Source organism: Cyanistes caeruleus, chromosome 1, assembly GCF_971803275.1.
Source record: "Cyanistes caeruleus chromosome 1, bCyaCae1.hap1.1, whole genome shotgun sequence".
Classification (NCBI taxonomy): domain Eukaryota; kingdom Metazoa; phylum Chordata; class Aves; order Passeriformes; family Paridae; genus Cyanistes; species Cyanistes caeruleus.
Window position 1 is genome coordinate 121,272,215 of NC_141701.1, and position 24,117 is coordinate 121,296,331.

At 40.3% G+C, this 24,117-nt stretch overlaps 1 protein-coding gene across 2 annotated transcripts in view; it reads left to right on the forward strand.

Moving 5' to 3' along the window:
- The window catches only part of RAPGEF5 (Rap guanine nucleotide exchange factor 5), a 156,419-nt gene extending 132,871 nt beyond the window's left edge, over window positions 1–23,548 (forward strand). For both annotated transcript variants that reach the window (XM_086854251.1, XM_086854259.1), the window contains 7 exons: window positions 960–1,138; window positions 4,366–4,456; window positions 7,132–7,182; window positions 8,273–8,360; window positions 11,234–11,298; window positions 16,329–16,383; window positions 19,813–23,548. In XM_086854251.1, coding sequence (XP_086710377.1) covers window positions 960–1,138; window positions 4,366–4,456; window positions 7,132–7,182; window positions 8,273–8,360; window positions 11,234–11,298; window positions 16,329–16,383; window positions 19,813–19,931 — 648 coding nt within the window. In that variant the 3' untranslated portion in view covers window positions 19,932–23,548. The remainder of the gene's footprint in view (window positions 1–959; window positions 1,139–4,365; window positions 4,457–7,131; window positions 7,183–8,272; window positions 8,361–11,233; window positions 11,299–16,328; window positions 16,384–19,812) is intronic.
- The last annotated feature ends 569 nt before the right edge of the window (window positions 23,549–24,117 follow it).

Below are 24,117 nucleotides of genomic sequence, written 5' to 3' on the forward strand. Positions count from 1 at the left end.
GTGTTTTATTGAGGTTTGCCTCAGGAGAGTAAAAGACCATGATTATTTTCTAAATCCACCCCCCCATACAAAAATATGAATATTTTACATATGCAAAATGTCCTATGCACTTGATAGTGTTTCAGTAAATATGGGATTCCACAAATAGCTGTCTTTCATATCACTTTAGCCACAAAAGAATTCACAGTTTCAGCAATTCAGATGGTCACATTACTATTCTTGTTAGGCTTCAGTGGGATGAAAAATACTGGGAAGGCTTTATTAAATGAGATAATGGAGCACTTCAGGGCCCATTGGGTTGTTTCAATGACTTTGATAGGTTCTGGTTTGAGTTACTGAGTAAAAGACACGGTTAACAGTAGAAAATCTCTCTTGAAAATACTGTTTACTGAAAAGCATGTTTGCCTTCTGAGAAAATGAATGTGAAATTCCCTTGCTTTTCACCAGATGCATTCATTTGGGGTTCTTTTATTCAGTTTATACACTTTTAATTTGAAACTGGACAAGTTTGGGTTGTTTTTTGTTGTTTTTTTTTTTAAATGAAATCAAGACCCAAAACTCCAATGATTAAAAATTTGCTAATACAGAAACAAGTTTGAATGGAAATTTTTCGGATTCTGCAGCGGTTTGATATGGCTGCTTTTTCATACTGGAACAGAAGTAAAGAAATACAGAAATAAATTGTTTATGTCTTATACCTGGCTCTAGCCAGAAATGGAACCTTGGGAATTGTAACAAGAAGAGCACATCTTGCAGGATTTCCAGTCCATTTGCCTTCTGTAACAAGTCTCTAGATTTTGCTGATCACGAACCTGAATCATTTGTGATTGGCTCATGGATAATGAAAAATAACCATTTGTGACCAGACCTGGTTTCAAAAACATACTTCTAAATAATTTATAGTTCATTTATATTTAAATTGTTTTTATATCCCCAATGATGTTGTCAATGTCTTTCAGCAAGAGCTGATATACTTCACATTCAGCAGACAAGGCAGTGCTGAAAACACTGAGAATCTCAGTCTTCTGCTTCAAAGATGCAACGAGGTCCAGCTTTGGGTTGCCACGGAGATACTCCTCTGTAGCCAGCTCTGCAAACGTGTCCAGCTAGTGAAAAAGTTCATCAAGATTGCTGCCCAGTAAGTTCCTGGTGTTGCAACAGAAGTCTTTGAATTCAAATGATTTGTTTGGCAGGAAGTAGGTGGAGAAGCAAGGAAAGAAAGCTAATTTGTCATCCTGTGTTTTGATAGTGTAAATATAAATAAATAAAACAGTCCATAGATAACAAGAGCAGAGCTTGCTCCGAACTAGACATGGTGGAGTGTGTGCTGCTCAAATCTCCCCTGGCAGCTTAGCTGCTGTGTCTGCAGTGTCTGCTGCAACATCCCTGGTGCTTCAGAGATAGCTCCTTCTTAGCTGAGATAACCTGAGCACCATATGACAGAACTATTTTGGCAGCAAAACAGTCACACAAGACTAGATAGAAACCAAAACACTGTTATGAACTTCAAAGTCCTACCTCTAGAGAGGAATACAACTGCAATAAGCTGTTGTCCCATGTAATCCTCTCTGGAGTATTCTTTTACTTCTTGGAGGGGCTTTTTCATGTGTTAGATTTGACAGTCTACTCTTTAACTGTTACTAAATAGTACTGGCATTTATTCTGTGTCTTCCAGCAGAATACAAATATATACTATACACAGAGAGGTCTTTTCTCTGTAATCACTCTTTGTCTGAGTAACCAAGGAAATGTAGCAATTTAAATATGTGCAATCATCCTCCTCACCTCTCTCTCCATTTGTTGGTCTTCTGCAATGTTTGAATATGCATGTTCGTGGAAAATGTATAAATTGTTCCCTTCATCGACTGGGCTGATTTAATTTGCAAGGCACTTACATACTGAGGACTGTTCTCTGCTGAAGCAGTGCCTTTAGAGAAATTAATTCTTCTAATCTAATCTAGTGTAACTCATAAATGTGATCTGATTTAGTTTGCAAGTTGTGTGGTATCCAGTAATATGTTCATTTTCTGCCATATCAATGGCCAAAAAATGGTTGGTTCTGTGTGCCTTGGTTGTACCATTGTAGCATTAATTTGCATCCCAGGAAAAGTTTTGCGTCAGTCCTACATGAATAAGAATATATTTGTTACCAGACTAAAGTGTTGCTCTATTTTTATTGATTCCAGTCTGTTAAGTGAAAAACCAAAGTTATGGAGACTAAATGCAGTTGTCAGTGAATAGCAGACAGGCTCTCCCAGTGTATTGCAGAAGCACCCATCACTGGAGAATGTAGGTGATGAAATAAGCAAGTGTGTAGTTTTCACAGGATTTTTTTTTCATCATAAAATCTTCTTTCTAAATGAACACACCACTGTATCTCATCAGTTCTGGAGGAATTGATGACAGAGGAGCAATTAGGATGGAAGGATGGTGTGCACAGGACTCATCATGAGATAAGCAGCACTCTGTTTTGTTTATGACTAAAGCAGAGAGGTAGGGAACTATGAACAGCTCTGGCTGCTCCCTGTTCTCTGCTCACAGATTCAGCCAGGAATCTCTGCCTGTGATTTTCCTCTGGTCAGGAAAGCACCAGGACTAAGACTGCATGTTCAGCATCCGTGTGCTTGGCTGTTGAGGAACGCCTGAAAAAAATGAAAGCATTTTACACATGACCGTCAGTACATAAAAAAGAGACGGAGTTTTTGAGAAACAAATCCACACACTTCTGTTGATGAGTCATCTAAAACAGAAAACAAGTGGTTCAATAAAGAAAATTAATTAGCATGTTATTAGAAATTAACATCCTGGGGAGTTAAAGAAACAAGTCAGTGTAAGGTTTAGAACAAACAGGTTATAACAGCAGCCTTTTTGCTCCCCAAGCAAGCAATGGCTGACTGTGAGACACATCCCCTCTCTCCACAGCTTGCTGAGTTGGACACCTTCCTTGTTTTGAAATGAGCTGCCTTTGGGAGCTGCCTGGCTTTAATGATAAAAAGAATCTAAGCAACAAAGTTAGGATTAACTTGAAGACAGCTGAAGTGAAGTGAGAAGTACACTGTCTCAAGATAGCACACAGTGATAGGGGCAGGTTTATAAAACTTGTAGCAAGTTCTGGCCATTTTCCAGGCTAAGGCCTTGGCATGGACTTTTCCCTGGTGATAAATCCCAGTGAAGCCAGTGGATTCAGTCATACTTAAAATTATCTTGAAAGGGGATTTGCACTCTCACACAGAAATGCACCCATATATTTGTATGGTCTCCAAAAATCTGCAAGGGACGGGGCAATATTTTTGTTTTAAAAGGATTCGATATTTCAGGATTTCAAGTTTCCTAATGAAGTAGAAAATGGACTAGAAATAAACATGGTCTGATTGTGCACAGTAAAATGTCAAAAAATAGAGGTATCGAGCAAATTCCATTGGGACCTGTAGTAAAACCAGTACTAGCTGCAACTGGTTTATAGGCACATGTAAATTGAACACTAACCAGATTTTCAGACAATAAAAATGATGAGGGGTTGCAAATGCATTGGAGAATAGATAGAAAAAAGGAGAATTATCTAAGGAGTCTAGTGGCATGTGCAAACAACAGTAGGATAAGATTTAATTTAGATAGATGCCAAGTAATTCAGCTACAGAATGCTAATACTGAGCTGAAGAAATAAATGCATGATTGTAAAGAACAGCACAGTGACAGAGGTCCTTGGGTGATAATAGATGACAAATTAAAAGAAAGGACAAAATGTGATGTTGTTCCAAATAAATAATTTGCTGATTGTTTTATACTTGCATAAGAAAGTAAAACAGTAATTACATTTCTTCTTCCCTCCTCACTGTCTGACTACATGAGAAAGTAGTAAAGGCAATAAGAGTTAAATATGAGTTAAAATAAATAGCAAGAATTCAATGAAGGATAATAACAATATGGAAAAGCAGATTGCAGGGCACAACCACAAAGAGAAATTGAAGGAACCTATGTTGTACAATTTACAGAAAAGATGAAAAAGAGGATGAAAATATTTATTATACGACAGAATAGAGGTCAAGGAATTATTCTGTATGGTAAAGGACAGCTGGGAGTAACTTGAACATTGAAAAGGGAAAATTACTTTTGACAGCAAAGGGAAAAAAATAACCTGCCAACAACAGGGTTGATGAGACAGTGGAACGTTTTCTAAAAAACTTCTTAGAGACCCCATCACCTAGACTGCAGGTGGTTATGAGAGGACATTTAATGAGTTCATTATGTGGAAGATGATTGTATGTTAGTGCTGAGGGTTGAAATGAGACTCAGTAACCTAGGATACGTGTGCATTCCATTTATCGCTGATTCTGAGTACAAAAAAATCATATTTTTATTCCTCAGCTGTAAAGCCCAAAGAAATCTGAATTCATTCTTTGCAATTGTTATGGGTCTCAACACTGCATCTGTCAGCCGGCTCTCTCAGACCTGGGAGGTAAGACACATCTTTATATCTTTCAGACACTGTCAAAACCATTTTGCACAAAGGCTATGTACTGGTGAATTGCCTTTTCTTTCTGATTATTGTTTTCTCATGCTGAAATCAAACATGGAGGGAGTGTTGGTGGAGAAAATTCTTTGTGGCCTGAAACCTTAGATATGGTGGTATTAAAAAAAAACCCCAAAACAAACCTAAATGTGTCCTTTCAGAGTTTTAAATAAGAACAAAGCATGGAGATCCTAGCCTCTTAAAAAAATAAATTATTCTAGTGTTTTAAGTAGATGTCAGAACAGCAAGTTCTGCAAAGGTGGCTCCAAACAAGCAATACTTTATAATGGGATAATTTAATTAAAAAGCCAAAACAACAAAGTAGAAATAAACCTTCTCTAGTTGTCTTTCCTCAGTTTGCTTTTTTTTTTTCAACTGATCATCTTGAACAACAAAATTAGGAAGTGAGCCACGAATAAGGGGCATACTGGAGAACAGAGATTATTTGCTTAAGAAGCTACTGGTTGCTACACAGAGCACGAGTGTGTTTAAAGGAGGGTCCAACTGGGATCTGTATTTATGTTGTGGATTTTTTGTTTCCATCCAAGAGACATCCACACTAAGTGTACCACCAAGTGGTATCCATGTTGAGTTATAACATCTGCAGGGTTACTGTGTCTGCCCATGAACCAAATTTTGGGGAAGGACTAATTGAGCAGGGTGGTTTGAATTCTTATCCTTCCCTCATGCCCTTAACAGCACAGGAGGGCAGTACTCCAAAAACATCAACCTGTAATAGAGAGTGACAGAGAAGGGCTGTGACCTCCTTGCAGATCATCTTGAACACCAACAGCTGGGACCAAAGGGCCATTAGAGACTTACAGACCTGTCTGACACTGTCCAGAGAAAAGTCTCCCCCCTTAGCTGAAACCATACATATGGAAACATCACTTGTATATCTGAGGCTTTCACACACAGAGAAACAAGGGCAGTGACTGCTTACAGGGACTTTGATAGGCAAGGAAGAGCTGACTTAAATAAGAGATAAAACAAAAGTTTTAGAGGAAAAGTACATGCCTGAGGATGATGATACAGAAACCCATTGCCTCTGATATCTCTAAAACACCTCTCTGGGGAAAATTTGCCCTGGCCTCCTCCTAAGCTGCCTTCACTCCATTTCTCTGGGCTTTGGTAGGAAAGTGGAAGAGACCAAGTATGGTCTCAAGGGCAGTGATACAGATCTCTCCTGCACAGAGCCACACAGAATTCTGCTCTGTGCTGAGGCCTCGGGAGATCATGTGCTGCCGGTGGATTTCTCTCAGGAAGAGCAGAATGTGCTTCTTGTCGGAACAAAGAGTGCATCTGCATATGTACCGCTGTAAATATGTCACGTTTCTGTGTGTAAAATATTTATCAAGTCACATCCTTCCTTTATTTTATTTGTAAAACTTCATTGCACTGGAAGTTTCAAAAGCAGAAGGTTATTTGCATTAGTAATGTGACTTCTAGAAAGTAGAGCAATGTTTTTAAATTAATTATAATTACTTACACATGTAAATGAAACAACCTAAATTTAAGCAGCCATTTAGACACTAAATCATATTGGCTCTGCACTTGATTTCTTAAACAAGTAGTATTCTCCCAAGCATACTCTACTTTTTTTTCCTGGAGTATCCAGTGTTCTAATGAGCCTCACTTTCCCTGATTTAAGATAGAAGAAAACATGCACTTGCAGTTCCATGTTAAATCATTTTAGGATTTTAACAGTACACATCCACTTAATCTAATTGTTCTAAATCTCTTTTCTCTTGGTAGTGTCACTGTGGCTGTCAGGATCTAAGGACAAAGACAAGACAGGATTTGTACTAAGAGGGGATCTCTTTTTCTAGACTAATTACTATGGCTGGAAAAAGTAGACAGACTTTTAAGGTCCACACATTATTCTTCAATTCTGAAATACCAGCATGAAAATTTAAATTTCAAAACAATTGATTTGAATGTGGTAACGTGAATCCATTAAGGCATCTTAGAGACAAAGAAAGTGGATGCTTGTGGAGAAGAGCAGGTGTTGGCATGAGGGACAAAACAGCAGTTTGTGCCTGGGCTCCCTTAGAAAGTGTTTTATGCACCTCTCTGTGGGATTAGGATCGGATACCAGAGACAGAGTAATCAGTTTGTTAAGGAAATGTCTCACTTTGGCACCAGTATGTGCCAGTGTTAACCCTGGTGTGATGTATAAAATAGCGCTGAGTGTGACACCTGTTAGTTTCTAGAACCCATGTTCTGGGGGAAGATTGATTGCAACAAAGGATTTAACATGGATGTGATCAGTTTCTGAATTCTCAGCCTGTGCTACTGCTTCTAGCTTGACATGGATTTAGTCATGGAAGCTGGGGAAGAGAATAAAACCAGCTGCTAACAAGCAGTTTCCATAAGGGAAGGATGCAGGTCCCCAAGATGAGGCTGCAGGGCTCAGTGCCTTGCTGGCATTGCACTGAACATGGTCTGTAATTAGGGCTCTGGGAGCCGAGGAGCCAGGGTTAAGTGCATGTTGGTGCTTTCAGCAGGCACCTCACCCAGAGCAGTCTCATGGAAAAAAAAAAAAGCCTCAGCATTCTTCTGCCTAAATCAAATTCTCTTTTTTTTTCCCTTTCTTTCCCTGTCCGTTTCCCACACTTCAGAAAATTCCTGGGAAATTCAAGAAACTTTTCACTGAGCTTGAAAGTTTGACGGTAAGTATGGTGTTGACAGCAGAAGAACATTGCTAGCTTTACCTGCCTTCCTTCTTCCTAATTTATTTGGGGTCTGCTTGTTATTGTCTGGAGCTGGACTTGTCATGTCAGATCCATAATTTGCTGAAGGCCATGTGCCTCACCAGAGCTGCGAGGTGGTCTGCAAACATGAAAAGGAGAGAGGCTCTGTTCCTGACAGAGGGAGGAAGAGCAGAGAGAGGCAAATGTAGTATCGGTTCACCAGCATCAATTTAGGAGCTGTTCTTTTGCCCTGGTAGTTAATCAGCCTTTATCTGAAGCAACATGCTGCAGATCAGGAGAAAAAGCATCCAGCTCAAGTTTTAAAAAACAAATGTCAAAATCTGAGGCTTGAGGGTCTTTGTCAGCATTATCAAAGCAGAATAAACAAATGTTTCCTCTGGCTGTCATGGAAGTGGGTGCATGCTAAGATCACTGCCTGATGTGGGGAACAGGAGATAACAGCCTTTACCAGCTGTCTTGCTTCTGTACTTGGAGTTCTTTATAAATGAATGTGTTTTAAAGATCCTGTGTGAGCTGGTGTACAAAATGTTTACATTGGAAATTGAAATGACTCATTGAATTGCCTACACAATCCACTGAAACATCCTACCTTATTGTCTTTGAAAGTCTCCATCGTGCTCCACGGATCTTAAAGCAGTTTTTGTTGGGATTTTTTGTTGCTGTGGTGGTGATGTTGGATTTGGTTTCTTTAAGAAGAAATTGATCAGCAATATATTCAGAGATACATTTTGTGTTATATAAGAAGAGATTTTGCTAATAGAAATTTGTGGGGAAATTACAGAGCAGTCCAAGTGAATCTATTCTGCAGCTTCTTCTCAATTTAGCACTGCTTCATCTAGAGGAACATAATTGCTTTTGTTCCTTTCGCTGTTTATGTTTCCTGTTCAGTTTAGCATGTCAGCTAGCTTAGAAAACCTTTAGCTACCTTGCATCCCAAAGAAACCTTTTATAGCTAAATCATGTTCAGATCATAAGCCTGTAATGGATTTAGAATTGCTCTTTTTATAGCCTATTGATTTTTCTGTCTATTACTCAAATGGTTTTGTAGGATCCTTCTCTGAATCACAAAGCTTACAGAGATGCATTCAAGAAAATGAAATCTCCGAAAATCCCCTTCATGCCCTTACTTCTGAAAGGTAATGTTAAAGCTTGGCTGCTCTTCACTGCTGCTAATTAAAATAAGTGTAAGGTGATTTTTCTTTCGATGCTCTTAAGATGATATGACAGATATAGTGGTATCGACAAGGTAGCACTTGGTCTGGGAAATAAACAACTTCCTTTTAAGACAGGGGGAAGATGCCAATTTCCACACAGGCCTTAAAACTTCATATTGTCCTGTCAAGTGTGGATAGAGCTGTGTGCTTTTGCTTTGGCCACATCTTCAGTGAAGTGTGACCCTGCAAGCCCCTGAACCAGTGGCCTTGGTCACACTGCCTGCTGGGAGATGTCTCCCTGCTTTGCTGGGATGAGCCTGCCCTGGTGCCACCCTGAAAGCAGAACCTGCCCTGTCTGTCTGTCTGTCCTGACAGGAGGGGATTTCCAAGCCTCTTATAGCTCTGAAAGAGATAAATAAAATCTTACTATCTAAAATATATTTTTTTTAAAAAAAAATCTTAAAATAAAGTCCAAGTATTTGCTAATGCAGTGATCTGGGCAGCTAATTAAGTGGCAAGTATTTCAAATATTCCATTGTCTTGGAGTCATTAATTATTAATTGCCTAGTCTTTGAACATGGCAAATTCATTTGTTTATTCCTGTATTTTGAAAGTGTTCTCTTTAGGCTGTTTATGCCAACCTGCTGCTGCTGCTGCTGTGAAATGTTTGAAGGCAGTTCTCCAGATCAGTCGGTGACAGTTTGGGAGCTACCAGACACTTCCCCTATTTGCACACATCAAAGGAGTTTGCATTAATTCAGATGGATACAATTATCAAGGCTTCACAATCAATATTTTTAAAGTGTTCTGGAGTATGTCTTGCCTGCAAACAAAGGCAGCAAACATAAGTCACTTCTAGCAATCATGTCTGCACAGCATTAAAATATGGTGTATAAGAGCATGCACCTAGACAGCATTTGTATCTTTAACTTGGGTTTGAGATAGCAAGAACACTTTGAAATTAATGCAGTAATGTCCTTCAATGCAGTGGTCCATAAGGAGATGTTGCCAAGGCTGGTAATTCCCAAAGTATTGCACAGTGCAATGGAATTTATTCCATGTCAAGCATATTTGTATTAAGGTCATTTCCAAGACCAGTAAAATAGGAATGGGTAACATAGAAATCATTAATAACTCAGCAAATTGCTGTATTTCATCACAATAGGAACAAAAGTAGTTTCAATTAAAAAAGAATGAAAAATCTTAAATTATGAAAAATAACTTCAGAGTGTCCTTTAAAAAGTTAATTAAATTTAAATGCAGAGCTCTCACAGCACACAGACACAGCTTTTGAAAATCAGGCAGATTTTTCAAATGTGTAATAAAATACTGTGATATACCCTTATAACCTAGTTCAGATGCAATTTTCTGCTCCACTGAATTTATCTAGACTCTTAGTTGTTGGCTGCAAAGCAAATTTCTGTTCCTTCTGCCCTCAGAGATATACACATTGCTGTCAATGACTTAAAAAGCTGTTTGGAAATTTCTGCTTCCAGTATAGGTTTTTCATTAGAAGTGATGGGCAGTTTTTAACTGCACTGATATAGACACAAGCACTGCCTGTGTCCTGAAGTCGTGTCCTTTCTGTGTCCCTTTCCCCCACAGCAGCCCAGCAGAGGAGGTGCAGAGGGTTGTGCTCCCTCCTTTCCCTCTGTTTTTTAGGATGCAGCCCAGGGGTAGGAGAGGTGCTGGAGGTTTTGGCGCATTGTGCTGTGTTTTCTGCATGTCCAGGCTGGCACCCTGTCTGTCCCAGCCCAGCTGCCCTAGGGGCTCTCCATCAGCCCCCAAAAGGGTCCCAGCCCTGGGTTTCCATCAGCATTTGAACCCGTTTAGCATTTCAATTCCAAGCAATTCCAAAATGCCCCTGAGGCACCGAAGGGAGCCTTTGAAACCCAAGGAAATAAATCAGGTTGGCTGTTTTGAGGGAGGGTGGAGGTGGAGGTGGATATGGGGTGGTGTGCCACAAAGCTTCCCTACAGGTTTCCACTCCTGAAATCCCCCAAACCATGGGGTCCATGTGGGTATCAGAGGGAGTCCTAGAGGTGAGGACAGGAGAAATGCACACTGGTGGGCTGGAGGCTGACACCTCTGCTGAGAGGAACACTTGTCCCATTTACCATGTGCTGTTCTCCCACGGGCAGACACAGCTGTGACTTTTGAGGAGTCATGGTATTGGAGTGGCAACTCATGCCTTTAGGATTTTTTCTCCTCATGGGTCTCCTGGGCACCATCACATGCAGGAGAGAGCTGATGGGGGCATGGCTGTGGTGCTCCTGTCAGTGTTCTCAGTAACTTGGAGGGTGTGCTATTGAAGTCAGAGCTTCCATTCCCACAGGTAATCTATTCATATTCTTGGAACCTTATGTCCAAGATAAGTCTCACTTCTGACCTAATTCGCATTAGAAAAACAGAGAAAATGGCCTTGAGCTACTGTTTTAATTGTAATCTTAACTTGGCAACATTTATTTTGCCTGATACTCCCTCCAGTTCATTACACTGTGTTCAGTTCTCTTCCTCGAGCCAAGTGTAGACCTTTTCGTTTTCCCCTGACCTTTTCGTTGCCTTTGCAAATTCCCTCCAACAACACTACATAAAAGTGCTTTTCCACAGTGTGTAAATATTGTTGTTATCTAATAATCTCTGCATGCCATCATTAGGCCAGGCTTTTGTTTCACTGTTACAAGATATTGTGTCAATTCTTAATGGGATACTTTCCTTTTTTTTTTCCTTTTTTTTTCCTTTTTTTTTTTTTTTTGTTGTTGTTGTTGTTGCTGTTTAGTAATTTTATTTATTTGCATTAAAAAAGAGGTTGTGAATAGTAATTGTTTTTCTTTTTTTCTTTTTTTTATTTTCAGATGTAACATTCATCCATGAAGGAAATAAAACGTTTCTGGATAACCTTGTTAATTTTGAAAAGCTGGTAAGCTAATTTTGTCCTCCCTGTTTTTCAAAGCATTCATGTTCTCTTCTTCCCTTTGCTTTCCTTATCTTGTAAGGTTTTCTTCTGGCTGAACCAGGAAGAAATAAACAGGGGTAAAAAAGAGCAAGCAGGATGAAACAGCCAAGTCTGTTTCCCCTGCCCTTTTCATCTGCTCCTCTCTCTTCTCATTCCTTCCTCCTCTACTTCTGTGTAAAATGGCTAAACCAATAATGGCCATCATCACTGCTACACAGTCCACCCTTCATTTATACCTGGTGATATTAATTCCTTTGCACCACCTTGTGGGCTGCTTCTTATGACTTAAATTCTCCTGCATCAGTTTTCCAGCTTTCTCTGAATTGTTTCCTTTATTTTATTTTTTTCCTCAAGGCTTCTCTAGTTTATCACTTAAAGAAAGATTCCTCTAGTTTATCACCTGCCAGTGGTATTGTAATTTTAGGCATCTTAAATGAAAGTGAAACTTTTTGATCTATGTTAAACGAGGAAGAAGATAATGCCTGAAATCCAAATTAAACTGATTGTAAATATCATTATTGTAGTTTTTATGCAAAAGGGCACTTGATAATGTCTTTTTGGCCACATTCACTCTAGGCATCATATAACATCTACTCTGGCATGGGATTACTGAAAGAGGTTTGAGTTGCTTAATTTGTGCTGGTTTTTGGTGGTTTCTTTGGTTTTTGTTGTTGTTTTTTGGCTGGTTGGTTGGTTTTGTTTAGTTTGGGGAGTTTTCTTTGATAACATTTTCATGAGGTCACTCGGTCTGTTCAACCTAGAGATGAGCTCATCGCAGTCTAGAACTTCCTCTTGAGGGGCAGAGGAGGAGCAGACACTGCTCTCTTCTCTGTGGTGACCAGTGACAGGACTTGGGGGAACGGCCCGAACTTGAGTCAGGGGAGGTTTAAGCTGGGAATCAGGAAAAGCTGCTCACCCAGAGAGTGGCTGGGCACAGGGACAGCTCCCACAGGGAAGTGGTCACAGCACCAAGCCTGACAGAGTTCAAGAAGAGTTTGGACAATGCTGTCAGGCACATGGTGTGACTCTTGGGGATGGTGCTGTGCAGGGTCAGGAGTTGGACTCAATGATCCTCGTGGATTCCTTCCAACTTGGGATATTCTGTGATTCTGTGGCACTGAAAGCCAAAGTCTACATATCTGAACAGTGGTGGAGTAGAGAAGCTTGGATTTTTATAAGTTTTTGTTTGTTTGTTTTTTGTTTTTTTTTGGTTTTTTTTGTTTTTTTTTGTTTTTGTTGGCCTGTAGTTTTTGACCAAGAAACCAAAATATTCTTTGCAATTGTCTAGGTGTGCCATAGGACTGTTAGTCCAGATGGCTGTAGCTGGGGAATTGTGCCCTACTGCTTTCTCCATGTGTTTACACTTGTTTGGGAATGAAAGCACAACCAGAGTTATTAATGAACCAGCTGTTGAACTTATTTTCACGTTCTATCATAATATACATTGTCTTTCAACTTGCAAGCAGATGTAGACTCTGACTTTTGAACCTGAGCTCCTTTTTTTCGTGTTTTCTATTTAATTTCTGTACCTTTTCCTGTTGCAGAGTTTACAAGAATACTGATTTGCATTTAATGAAAGGTTTTTTTGTCTCAAGTCCATTAACTGTTTGACCTTTAGGTGCTTTCATAAAACTCATTAGCATGTTCTTCTTCATTGCCTCTTGGAAGTACATCCAATTAACATGTAAATTAAACTAGCCCTTGATGCACCATAATTGTTATTAAAATCCCCCCACTGGCCCGTATATTTATTTAGTGAATATGTAGGATCTAATTCTTGTCCAGTCTTAGGCTGCGTTCATCTGTTTGTTTGTTGTGTAATCGTGTATATGTTTAATGTATGCTGAGCTTCCTGGGTAAGAATCCCTTTCCTTTCTGTCTCCACTGTGTCTCCAGAGGCAGTGGGAGCTTTGCTAATTGACTTCAGTGAGCCAGGATCTCACCTTTTCCATTCAAATGGATAATGGGCATTTTAAATGGCAGGGGGGGAGAGGCTGAGGTGATGGCTGTGGGGTGAAGGTTGCTCAGATTGACACTTCCTCCGAATTATCATTCAGATCACGCTCTCAGAAACATGCTGTCTCATGCAGCCCTGTACATATGAATGCAGGCAATAGTGCAAGCTTAGGAAGTGGGGGCTTAGGAGAGATTTAAATATCAGTGTAGTGGAAACTCAGGCTGCACGCTGGTATTACCCTGGCTCAGCTGGACGTTCAGGGATTTAGTCAATGGCCACGAACTCACAAGATGCATTACACGTGATCACGTATTCATCAGTCCGTGCTTCTTCTCTAATTATAAGGGCTTTGTCCCGAAGAATAATGTCCTCCTTGGTGTTCTCTACTGAACACTGGAATGCTGAGCACTTTCTGGCCTTTGCTGAGAAAAATTAGGATTGACATTGACTCCTGCTCGATTTGGATCAAGCCACTGAACCTCACCTGCAAATTTGCTGTTGCAGAAAAAGAAGAAAAGAATTATTCTACCATAGCAGATTACTGCTTTGGGGAAAGAACTTACTCACTGTCATAAATGACTAGAATTTCCACTTATGAATTTCAAAGCAAAGATGGTTTCTCGTGTCTCCGTTTGGATCACTATTTTGAAATATTTCATTTCTGCATTAAACATCTCACCTGAAGGAGGACTTGTCAGTCTGAACCATTATTTTTTCCAACTATATTAGTTTTGTTAATAAAAGATCTTCTTTCTCCCTACAGTCCCTGCTTCTTTTATATTCTTAGAACTCAGCAATCCTACCATGACTGTATTTGATTTGACATGAAATGATAGCAGTGGATACAAAGTTAATTCAAAATGTAAAGAAGGAAATTTACAAAGAGAAGAAAAATAAGTGATCTTTTTCTCAGGAATGTTACCTAGCTTTAACAAAGGTGAAGGGGTTGCAGTGGTTTATTTAACTGCATTTTGGGTAAAGTCTAGTCTATTACACTATTAGATTAATTTAGTATCATACCTACTTCTTCAACTAAATCTGAAGGAATAAATGAAAATATAGTCCTACACAGTCACATCTCAAGGCATTTCCATGGCATTTTCTTAGCTATTTCACTGAAATGTGGCTTCTTCAGGTCTTTCTCTCCAGCCATCAGCTATGTCTGAGCAATGACAGGTCTTAGCCACACTCCAGCAAACTCTATTACAGGTCAATGGCCATTGCCATTTTTGATAACACCTGCTTACCTAGAGCCTTCAGCTGTAAGGACAGTGTACATGCAGCCGTGGGTTCTCAACCCACATCCCCAAATATCTGTCCAGCCCCAAGCCTGAGGCTCTGCTGTCATCAGTGGGAGGAGTGCTAATGGTCCTGGGTAGGCTGAAAAGCCCCAAGAAATGTGTGTTACTCTTCACACTAACAAGTGTGCAAGCACCTGTTTAAGCAGTCAGGAGATAGCATTTGCTTTGCAGATACATTGGCTGACTTTCTGCATTACTTTTGGATCCCAGAGAACTGAAACCAGAGAGAAATGCCTAATTAGGGTGCTAAAACCAGAGGATTTAGGATTCTGCTTTAAATGTTGCACAGATAGGCTCTTCCCTTACCAGAGCATTGCCTCCAGAAGCCAAGTCCTTCTTGGGAAGGACCCTCACAGTGACTGACTACAAAGGAGACACAGAAAAGAGTTACAGAGTGTGTGATGTGTGGGTCTCCGACTTCTAAAATCCAAATGCAGAGGCTGTTGGCTGGGAAACATCACAGTAGCAGCACTGGTGGAAGTTTTAGTACTGCCAGCACTCACATTATTGATCGTGAAATCTGGATCATCTCATTAGAACTTCATTATAATCAGTGCAAGGACATCAGCACAAGAGATTGTATAATTTCATGGCAAATGAAGCACAGCGGGTAACAAGAAAAATTATTTTGATTTACTGATGAAAGAAATATGAAGTTTCCATTAGATGTGCTCTTGTGATAAGCTTTTCTGTGGAGGAGCCTTGTAAGCCACTCCCAGGATATTGAGAGATGAGCTTTTCCACATCATTCTGGTCTTAAACATACTCTGTTCAAGATGGTTAATCCCTTCCACTGCTAATAATTTTTATGGGAGATGTGAAATGGAAATCAGCTGTTTGCATGAGCTTTCAGATCATTCCTGCTAACAGCAATTTGCTTCCGGGACTTACTAGATTCGGTGAGGAATTGCCTCAGAAACAGTAAAATTTTAGAAAAGTAATGGCTTAAGAACTTTATGGGTGGTATCTAGTGGAAAGAAGCTCCCTCTACTGATTTGTAGTGAATTATCCCAATTTTTGTATAAATTGATGACCTGAGCCTGAATGAGAAACTGAATTTAAACCTTTTGTTTCCTCTGCTTAATGAAAGTGAACATCCAATATCCCTGTAAGCACCAGCTTTTGTTAAAATAGCATACCTACAGGACAGTTTAACTTGGTTCATAGGTGTGGAGATGTCAAGGTGCTTGCTCCGCAGCATTTAGGCTATGGGCTCTTTATTTTTGTGCTGGTTAGGCTGCAGAGAACTGCCTGGCTGGTAGTGGTGACTGAGTGTGGTAGGAATCACACAAGTGTACACTAAGAGGGGCAGTCAGTGCCACAAAGAGGCTTACAGTCTGATTATACAAATGTGGAGACAGCAGGACAGGCTGCAGACTACACAGTACTCAGATAATGCACTAAAGCTGGGGTGGAACCCCAAAGCCCTCACCCAGCCCACAGGCCCTCCTTGCTGTAGCAATTGTTTGGTTATTTTTCACTGCCACTTTCCATGGGTTCCTGGGGAATTGTTCTCGTTTAATCTGTGTGATATCAAAAAGATATCTAGACTAACCCTGTTCCAAAAAATGGTATCACTAAGGTAAAGAGCAAAGTTTCTCCTGCTGTCTTCATTTTCTACCTTACCACAGTTGTTTTTTGCTGTACAGGATAGGGCAAGGAGATTTGTCAGGCTTTTCTAATGAAGGAATCTGTCCCAGGTCTTTGCACTGATGTTTATTATTTTGTCTTTGCAGCACATGATTGCAGATACTGTTAGGTCATTGAGACATTGCAGAAATAACCAATTTGGTGAGTAGACAAAATTTCCTACTTATTTTGCCTTTGTACGTCCTTGAGGGTTTGTTGAGTTTTTGGTTCGGTTTTTCTCCCCCTGTTTTCTTTCCAATTGCTCAGGTTTACTACAGCAGCAGAATGTGGTCAAAAACTATTTAACCAATGGGCGAGGCAGGACATCATTGTTGGAAGATTGACATAGCAAAAACCACAGTTGGAGGAAGCTTTAGTTTACAAAATGTTTCTAGGAACAGCTTCCAAATTGTAATAAATTACTTTCCTGCAAAAATTGCCGTTTCTTGAAAGCCCTGTGTAAGATTTGTGCCAGCTGCACTTAGTCATGGAGGTCTCTGGCGTATGCTGCTGTTTCTGCCTTTCCCAGCTATAACCGAGTTAGCTCAGTCTCCTGCCAGTCTGAGTGGTTTGGTAGGGAATTCACAGCTACATTGGCTTCCAGCAGCTCAAAGATGCTACTCATCCCCACAGCTTTTTACTCAGCTCTTCACCAAGAGCAATTGATTGCTTATCTGGGCTTCTTAAGGACATTTCACAAAACTGTAGAAGTCTTGGAGGTATGAAGGTCCTGTGGGTTTTGTGAAAGTGGTTGAATAGGAAGAAATGAGGGGGTTGTTTCCTCTTCTAAGGGAAGCTGCAAATATAGCTGTGCCTGCTTTAGACACTGGAGGATCTATGCTGAAGGCAATGATTGCGAGTGCCTCAGCTGCACAGAGGACTTTTTTTTGTTTGCTTTTTTAAAAATATGTTTTTTGTTGTTTCCGCCTTATTAGCCACTAGAGAATCCAACCCTAAGGGACCGTGCCAGAAAACTTCAGCTCTCTTTGTTCTGCTGCTTGCAGAGGAGAAACCTTGCTTCTCTCCTTCTCAGTGTTCTTATTCTCTGCAGAGATGTTAAATACAGGAAGGGGACACAAGAACTACGTTGGGAAGCAGTTAGTTTTTAAGCCAAACCCACTAAACATGTTGTTTATTGAGGCCACTGAAACCTTTCTTTCAAAGAGAAGTTCATAATTGTGCTGCAGCCTTGGGGAAAATAGAGTTGAATAATATCTTTTTTACACTGACTTTTCAGTGGCTGTCAGCATTGACTCCAACAAAAAGAATAATAATCATAATTTTAATTATAAATACAGGTACCTTGGAGAATAATAGGTACTTTTAAGAGTTTTGTTAAACATTTGCCCTATAGAATTACCACATGTATATACAGTATTACTTTTAAACAAAGGCTTCTCAGTACTACAGTTCTTGAGTATTTTTTCTAAATATATATATATATATATATATATATATATATATATATATATATATATAAACAACAAAAAATACATATACACATGTATGTAAATGTATGTAAGAGAGGGGGAAGGAACACGATGTGCCTTCTTTTAATTCAGATACTGAAAGAAATATTGTTAAGTCCAAACCATGCCTCTGTAAATTAAAATGGTTCCTACTTGGCATTATGAAAAGTACCATTGGTTCCTTTCAGTGATGTGAGGGTTTTTTGCTCTTTCTCTGCATATCTTCCATCTTGTTTTTGCCTTTTTTATTTTTCCAAGTGATATTGTAAGTCTTGCAGCATAAATCCAAGGTTAATACCTGAGATTTATAATATAATCTGGTAGTTTGAAGTAGGCAATTGTTATTTTATTTTAGCACAGACTTGATTTATTGTGAAGCTGGCATTTAAAAAGCAGCTTATACAGGCATCCCTGTAGGCACTTTTTTCCCCCTAAAATTCATTTAGGCATGAAATGAATTCACTGAATATTTATTGAGACTTTATGGACAGTTTCCTTTTCTAGTGGGCTTATTTTGCTCTCAGGAATGTGAATCTTTCTACTGCATCAATTCCCAGATTGGCCTAAGAGCAGCAGGCATCTCACTGTAGGAAGGAATTCAAACAAAACTAAGCAAGGAGTATCATTATTGTTTATGAACTGTATCACTTGTATTAAGCTTGCAGGCCAAAGTGTTTCTGGATTAGAAACTGGTTAGGTTCCAAGTGAAACTGAAGTGCTTGTTTAATGGAAATAGCTTTTATATCCTAAATCCTGAATACAAATAATAGCATTTCCAAAGTGAGGAAAAGCAGCCTGAGAAAATAACATAATTCAAGCTTTTGTCATTTGAGGTGTTAATAAGAAATACAAATGTTTTTCACTATGTTCAGCACAGCTGCTGGGATCCTATTCCCTCAGAACAAAAAGGTCAGCTCTGTATCCTGACACAAATTTATCACATTATCCTGTTCTCTCCAACACAGCTCAAGTTAGATGGCTGCTCTGCAAGAGCTCTTTAAAGCAGCTGCCCAGGAGCCCCATTAGCAGCCACATGCAGAACTGGCTGCATTCACATCCCGTGTTACCCACACAGCATCACAGAGATGCACACAGGAACAAGAGGGATTGGTGATTCCTGGAAACTTTCTCAAACAGCTGGAGAGTGTGGAGAAAAGGTTGATAATGAAACAAGGGAGAGAGAAGTGTGTCAGTGATTGGTTCAGGGAATTTTGAAAGGTTTTCTTTTTCAATTTATGGTAATATTATTAACAATTACTTGAGGACATGGACACAAATGGAGATTTCCAACCTTTGCTCGTCTGCCAGAAGTCAGCAATGTTGCTTTCTCTGCCTGTCTGGATAGATCTTGGGCTTGGCTTTCTTTTTTCTGTCTCTGCTAGTACCAGCCGTGCTGGAGGGTTTCACAGACAGTGAGTTCCCACAAGCCCATTTTGAGCATAAAGCTTGTAACAGAGAACAACTGCTATTCAGGCCACCCTTCAGTTTGTCTGTTGCACAGCTAATTCCTCTTGCTGTGTAAACTCCCATGAAATGAGAGCATGGCTTTTGTCTCTGTTACTAGATCAGAAATCAAAAGCCTATCAGATCAAAACGCGGGGGCCCGTCAGAGCAGCTTTGAAGAGCTTTCGTATCCATCTGCTGCACTGTCACCTTTCACCAGCTCTGAAGAAAATCATCCAGGGCCTGCTGTCTTGTGGAGTGTGTTAAAATTTCTAAAAAGTTGCAAGCTGGATTGCCCACCCCTGCTCAAGGTCCCATTGTGCTGCCAGAGCAGCACAAAGGAAGCCTTGATCCACCCTTACAGGGATGGACTGCCTGTACTGCCAGCAGAACTTAAATCTTCCTTTTGGGAAGAGTCAGCTTCTTGCCATCCTCATGTCCCTCTCCTTTATGAGTGCTGGCTGCCTAGAATTGCCTATTTTTTTTTTTTTTCTTCTCCCCTTTTCTCTATCTAGCTGTTACCTCACGCATTGCACTTAAACAGCAAGTCCCTTGGATCACCGGCTGTCTTTCCTGTGTGCACCTGACAGGTGGCACAGCGGTGACTTTGTGACACAGGACAGAGAAGCAGCAGGCAAGGCACAGCTTTCTGATCCATCCCCTTTCTCCTGTCTTGCAGGCAATGAAGTTCCTTCGAAAGAGCACCACGAGCTGAAGCCATACGTCCACCACCTGCACGTCATCGACAACCAGCAAGCTCTGTTTGAGCTCTCTCACAGGATAGAGCCGCGAGCGTGAGCGTACACAGCTTCACATAACCTTGTAACTGCAGCACTTTGAATTAAGTGAATGTTTATGCCAAGCATGTTGCTTCCCTATATGAGAACGGTTTACTGAGTTTTATCAGTAGCTCACACGACATGCGCAGGGAAATCAGGCAAGAGCCAGCAAAGGAGCTGCTCGCAGAGCTGCAGGGCAAGCTTGGTGCCAGTCCCGCTGGTCACTGGGACCTGAGGGAGTGGAGCAGTGTCCTTTGAGCTCAGGAGCTTGGTTTCTGTGAAAATATCCTTTGGTCCAGTGCAGCTTTCAATGCAGATTCTGCCAGTATTAGAAAGAAAGGAATCATCGTGTCACAGCAGCAAAACATTTCAGCAAGCAACATGCCGCAAGGGGCTTGATTCCCAGTTCACCACGGTATGTACCTCACTGATTCAAGGCTGCCAAAGTATTGTTGCCAAAAATAATGTGCAATCTGTGCAGCTCCCATGAGTCCACTGGAGCATAGTATCTGAGATGTGTGAGCAACCTAGAACAGGAATATAACAAGGCAGTGCAACCAGATGAAACTCAAGAGTGTGTTGTGATGTGGAGGTCAGCAGTAAACAGTTCACTCTGTTATGGCTTCTTTAAGGATATGCTTTATGAAACACGCTGTAAGAGCCAAGCCACTTCTGTTGCAATTTATGGACACAATTGTTTGTATACTGAAAACATGTTATTTCCTTCCTTTTCAGTTATCTCAGATTTAGCACTGGCTCCTGCAGTTAATGTGTTATAATAGCAGGAGTTTTGTCTTCTGCTTGGATTACAGCCTCTTTGATATCTATTCAGAGGCAAATGCCTAGATCCATCTGTATTTCTAATATTCTCCCCACAAGAAATACCATTTCAGCAAGTAAAACTTCACCTAACTTGCACATGCTTTTAAAGTTTTTAAAGAACAGAAAGGTGCCCCTTACAGGGAACCAGTGTAATTACCTGCATAGACACCAGGCTCTCAGCATTGGGGTCCCTTTTCTGCTTTTGTCCCTTTCACAGCTCTCCCCATGACAAATCTCACCTAGTTAAAAGTACTGCATCTGGGCCTGTGCTAAGGCAGCACTTCTAAAGTCATGTCTACAGCTGACCTACATCTTGAGCACCACCATCACCTGGTTTCCAGTGATAAGTTGCCCTGAAATGATCTAGTGAATGCCACAGGTGATGTGCAGGGTGCCCTTTGGCGCGTGTTTGTTTGTGCACTGACTCCCAGTGACGGTCCCTTTACAGAGCAGGGAGGATACATTGCATTGCTTGCCCATCTCTGCTGTATGTTTTCCACCTGAGGAAGACTTCCAAGAAAATGCTCCTTTACTAAAATGTGGGAACACTGAAGTAGCATGCTCTTCATCATTGTGTTATCTCTGGTTTAAAGGGATTTAAAAAAAAGCAGCTTTAACAAGTAGTCTGTGGGGGAATCTGTAGAATGCATTCAGTTTTCCCGTCTGTGAAATATTGTATAGATCTATTGTAAAGGAAACAGATGTTTCAGAAATGTATTTGCTTGTACTTTGTTATTATCAAATACTATATGATTTTTTTTTTTTTAAGAAAAAAAAAATTCTTTTTACCCAGTAAAAAGAAAAAAAAAATAAACTCTTGCTGGCCATGGAGTAAAAATTTCCTATGTTCTTCTGTAGATGTGACTGCACATATTGTAAATAACTCTTTTGTGCAAACAGACCAAAACTGTTCAAATGAAGATACTAGCTGTGGTGGGCTCCTTTTTCAGTGAAAGAACAAAAACCAGATGCAATTTGTTGCTTGTGTTTTTGCAGTTCTTCCTAGGGTTACAGCACTTGGAATTCCCAACCTATACGCATTACCTGGATGATTTCCTGGGTTTTGAGCTCCCTCTTGTGAATTTTTTTTTTTTTCTTTTACTGTGGCATTATTTTTAGGAGCCTGTATGTAGACAAGCCTGCATGCTTCAGCTTGTGTGGTGTAACACTCTAGTCCACAAAGTTGTTCTGGAAATCTGTGGGAGAGGGAGCATTCGAAGGTAGTCAGGGTGAGAAGGTGGGGCTGTTTCTCAGTTCACTGCATTTGGCTCTGGGACAGTTTTCATAGCTACCATGGATGATGAAGCAGCAGCTGTGTTGGAAAAGAATAAAAGAAAAGGAAATTAAAGAAGGGGAAAAAAAAATAAAGAAAGAAAGAAAGATGACTCTGTGCTGATGCTTTGATTTGAAAGCCTGATAGACATACCTGGAACACTCCTCACTCTGCCAACTCAAAATGAAGTAAAGGGATGGATTAACTCATACCAACAGGCTTTGAGCCAGCTGAGGTGTTGGCTTTCTGCACCGCTGTAATTTCACACTAAATCAGGTGTTGTCTACCACTTGCAGCTGGCATAAAATCAGTCTGAAGGCACAGAGCCAGCATTAACCTTGCTGTCTGTGCTGTGACTAAATAGACAACCAGTCACAGCTTTAGAAACTAGTTTTTATAGTGGCTTGTACAGCTTGGATTTACGTTTTAGGTGTGAGGGTGCAACATGGCTGCATCAATTTAAAGTCAAAAATTGGGCCTTAGAAATGTTACTATAAAGGAAAAGCAAATAGCCCAAATCTGTAGCTAATATGTCTAATTAAAAAAAGGCCCTTCTATGTCTTCATTCCACAGGTAAAGTATTGCAGAGCTTTGCTGCAGACTGGCAAGCAGTTTGAAGATGTGGAAGTTAGGAGAACTAGAAGTAAACCCTGTATTAGGGAAGGGCAACATTATACAGCCTCTGCCAGGGTCCAGCACTGGTGATATTGTGTGATTTTTTTACATCCTTCAATAGTGCAATTAGGTTATGTGGTATAAAAACTATAAATCTTGTAAATTCTATTTATCACAATTGCATCTGGGGTTTAATACTCTGCATACCCTTCTTTTTTAGTACCTAAGAGGAACTTAGAACAAAGGAAAGAGCTGTGTCACTTTATACATCTTTGATGTGGGATTTTGTGGCAACAAATTTAGATGTTTCTCTAACACAGCTTTTTGATTCCAGCATCATCTTGAATAGCAATAAATTTCATTTGCATAACAGTGGCAAAAGAAAGGGTGTTATCAGAAATAAGGCCTGTGCTGTAAAATCACAAAGAAAGATGTAAATATTAAACATTTTAGCAGAGTAATATTTATTTGCATAGCCTATTTATTGTCATCTTATACACTGTTAAACACTGGGATGAAGTCAATGAGCTGAGGTAAGAACACCTGCCTGTTCTCTCTTGAGTGCCATAATGGTGTCAGCTTGCATTAAAGGTAATAAAATAGAAACCCCCAAATCAAGGTATTTACCTAACTTCTCAGGGACTACAGCTAGTAGTTATCCACCATCATGAGACCTGGTATGTATGAAATAATCTGATTTACCAGAATCGATGTTGCCAATGTTTTCCTTTGCATATTTCATGCTTGTTTGCCTCTGTACATATTATTGTGTCGTGTATTTATGAGAGCTAGTAAGCAATAATTTATATGTCAAAATGGCCAAGCAATACAAGGTTAAAACTTGTAGAAGCTACTGTTATGTTTATCTTGCATTTTCCAGTGTTTTTTAATATTGCTTTTCAAAATATAAAAACTACCTTAATGAAGTCTGGGCTCTGTGCCTTTATGCCTACCACACATATTTATTGTTCCTTTGTGGAGTATTTTACCTCCAGTCACTCAGTTCCACAGGCCCTCACTGCATTTGTGAGATGGATGCAGACTCACACAGAGGCTCGGGAGCCTGACCCCTTTCAGAGCTGCTCATCTGTCTCTGGTCAGTGGGACTTGCTGGTAGCGATGTTTCAAAGCAGGAGTGATGATAATGGGGCCTCAGCTGTGCCCTGTCATCACAGCACAGCCAAAGGGGGGCCTCCAGCCACCATGAGAAGTCCCTGTGGGAGAGGGGAGGAGTAAATCTATCTTCATATCCCCTGGAGTCTGCTTATTGGCACTTGATCCTCTTACTGAGGACAGCGAATGCTTTCCCTTGTCATCAGTCATCCCTGGAGCTGCTTCCTCTCCTTCCTCTGGACTGGTCTGCAGCAGGAAGGCAGAGCTCAGGATGGGCTGCAAGTGCACTGTAAAGCAGCTGAGGCTTGCCTTGTCCTTCCTTCCTTTCCACTTGCAAACCCCGGGAGCCAGCAAGCCAAACCTGGCTATTTCGGGCAGAAAT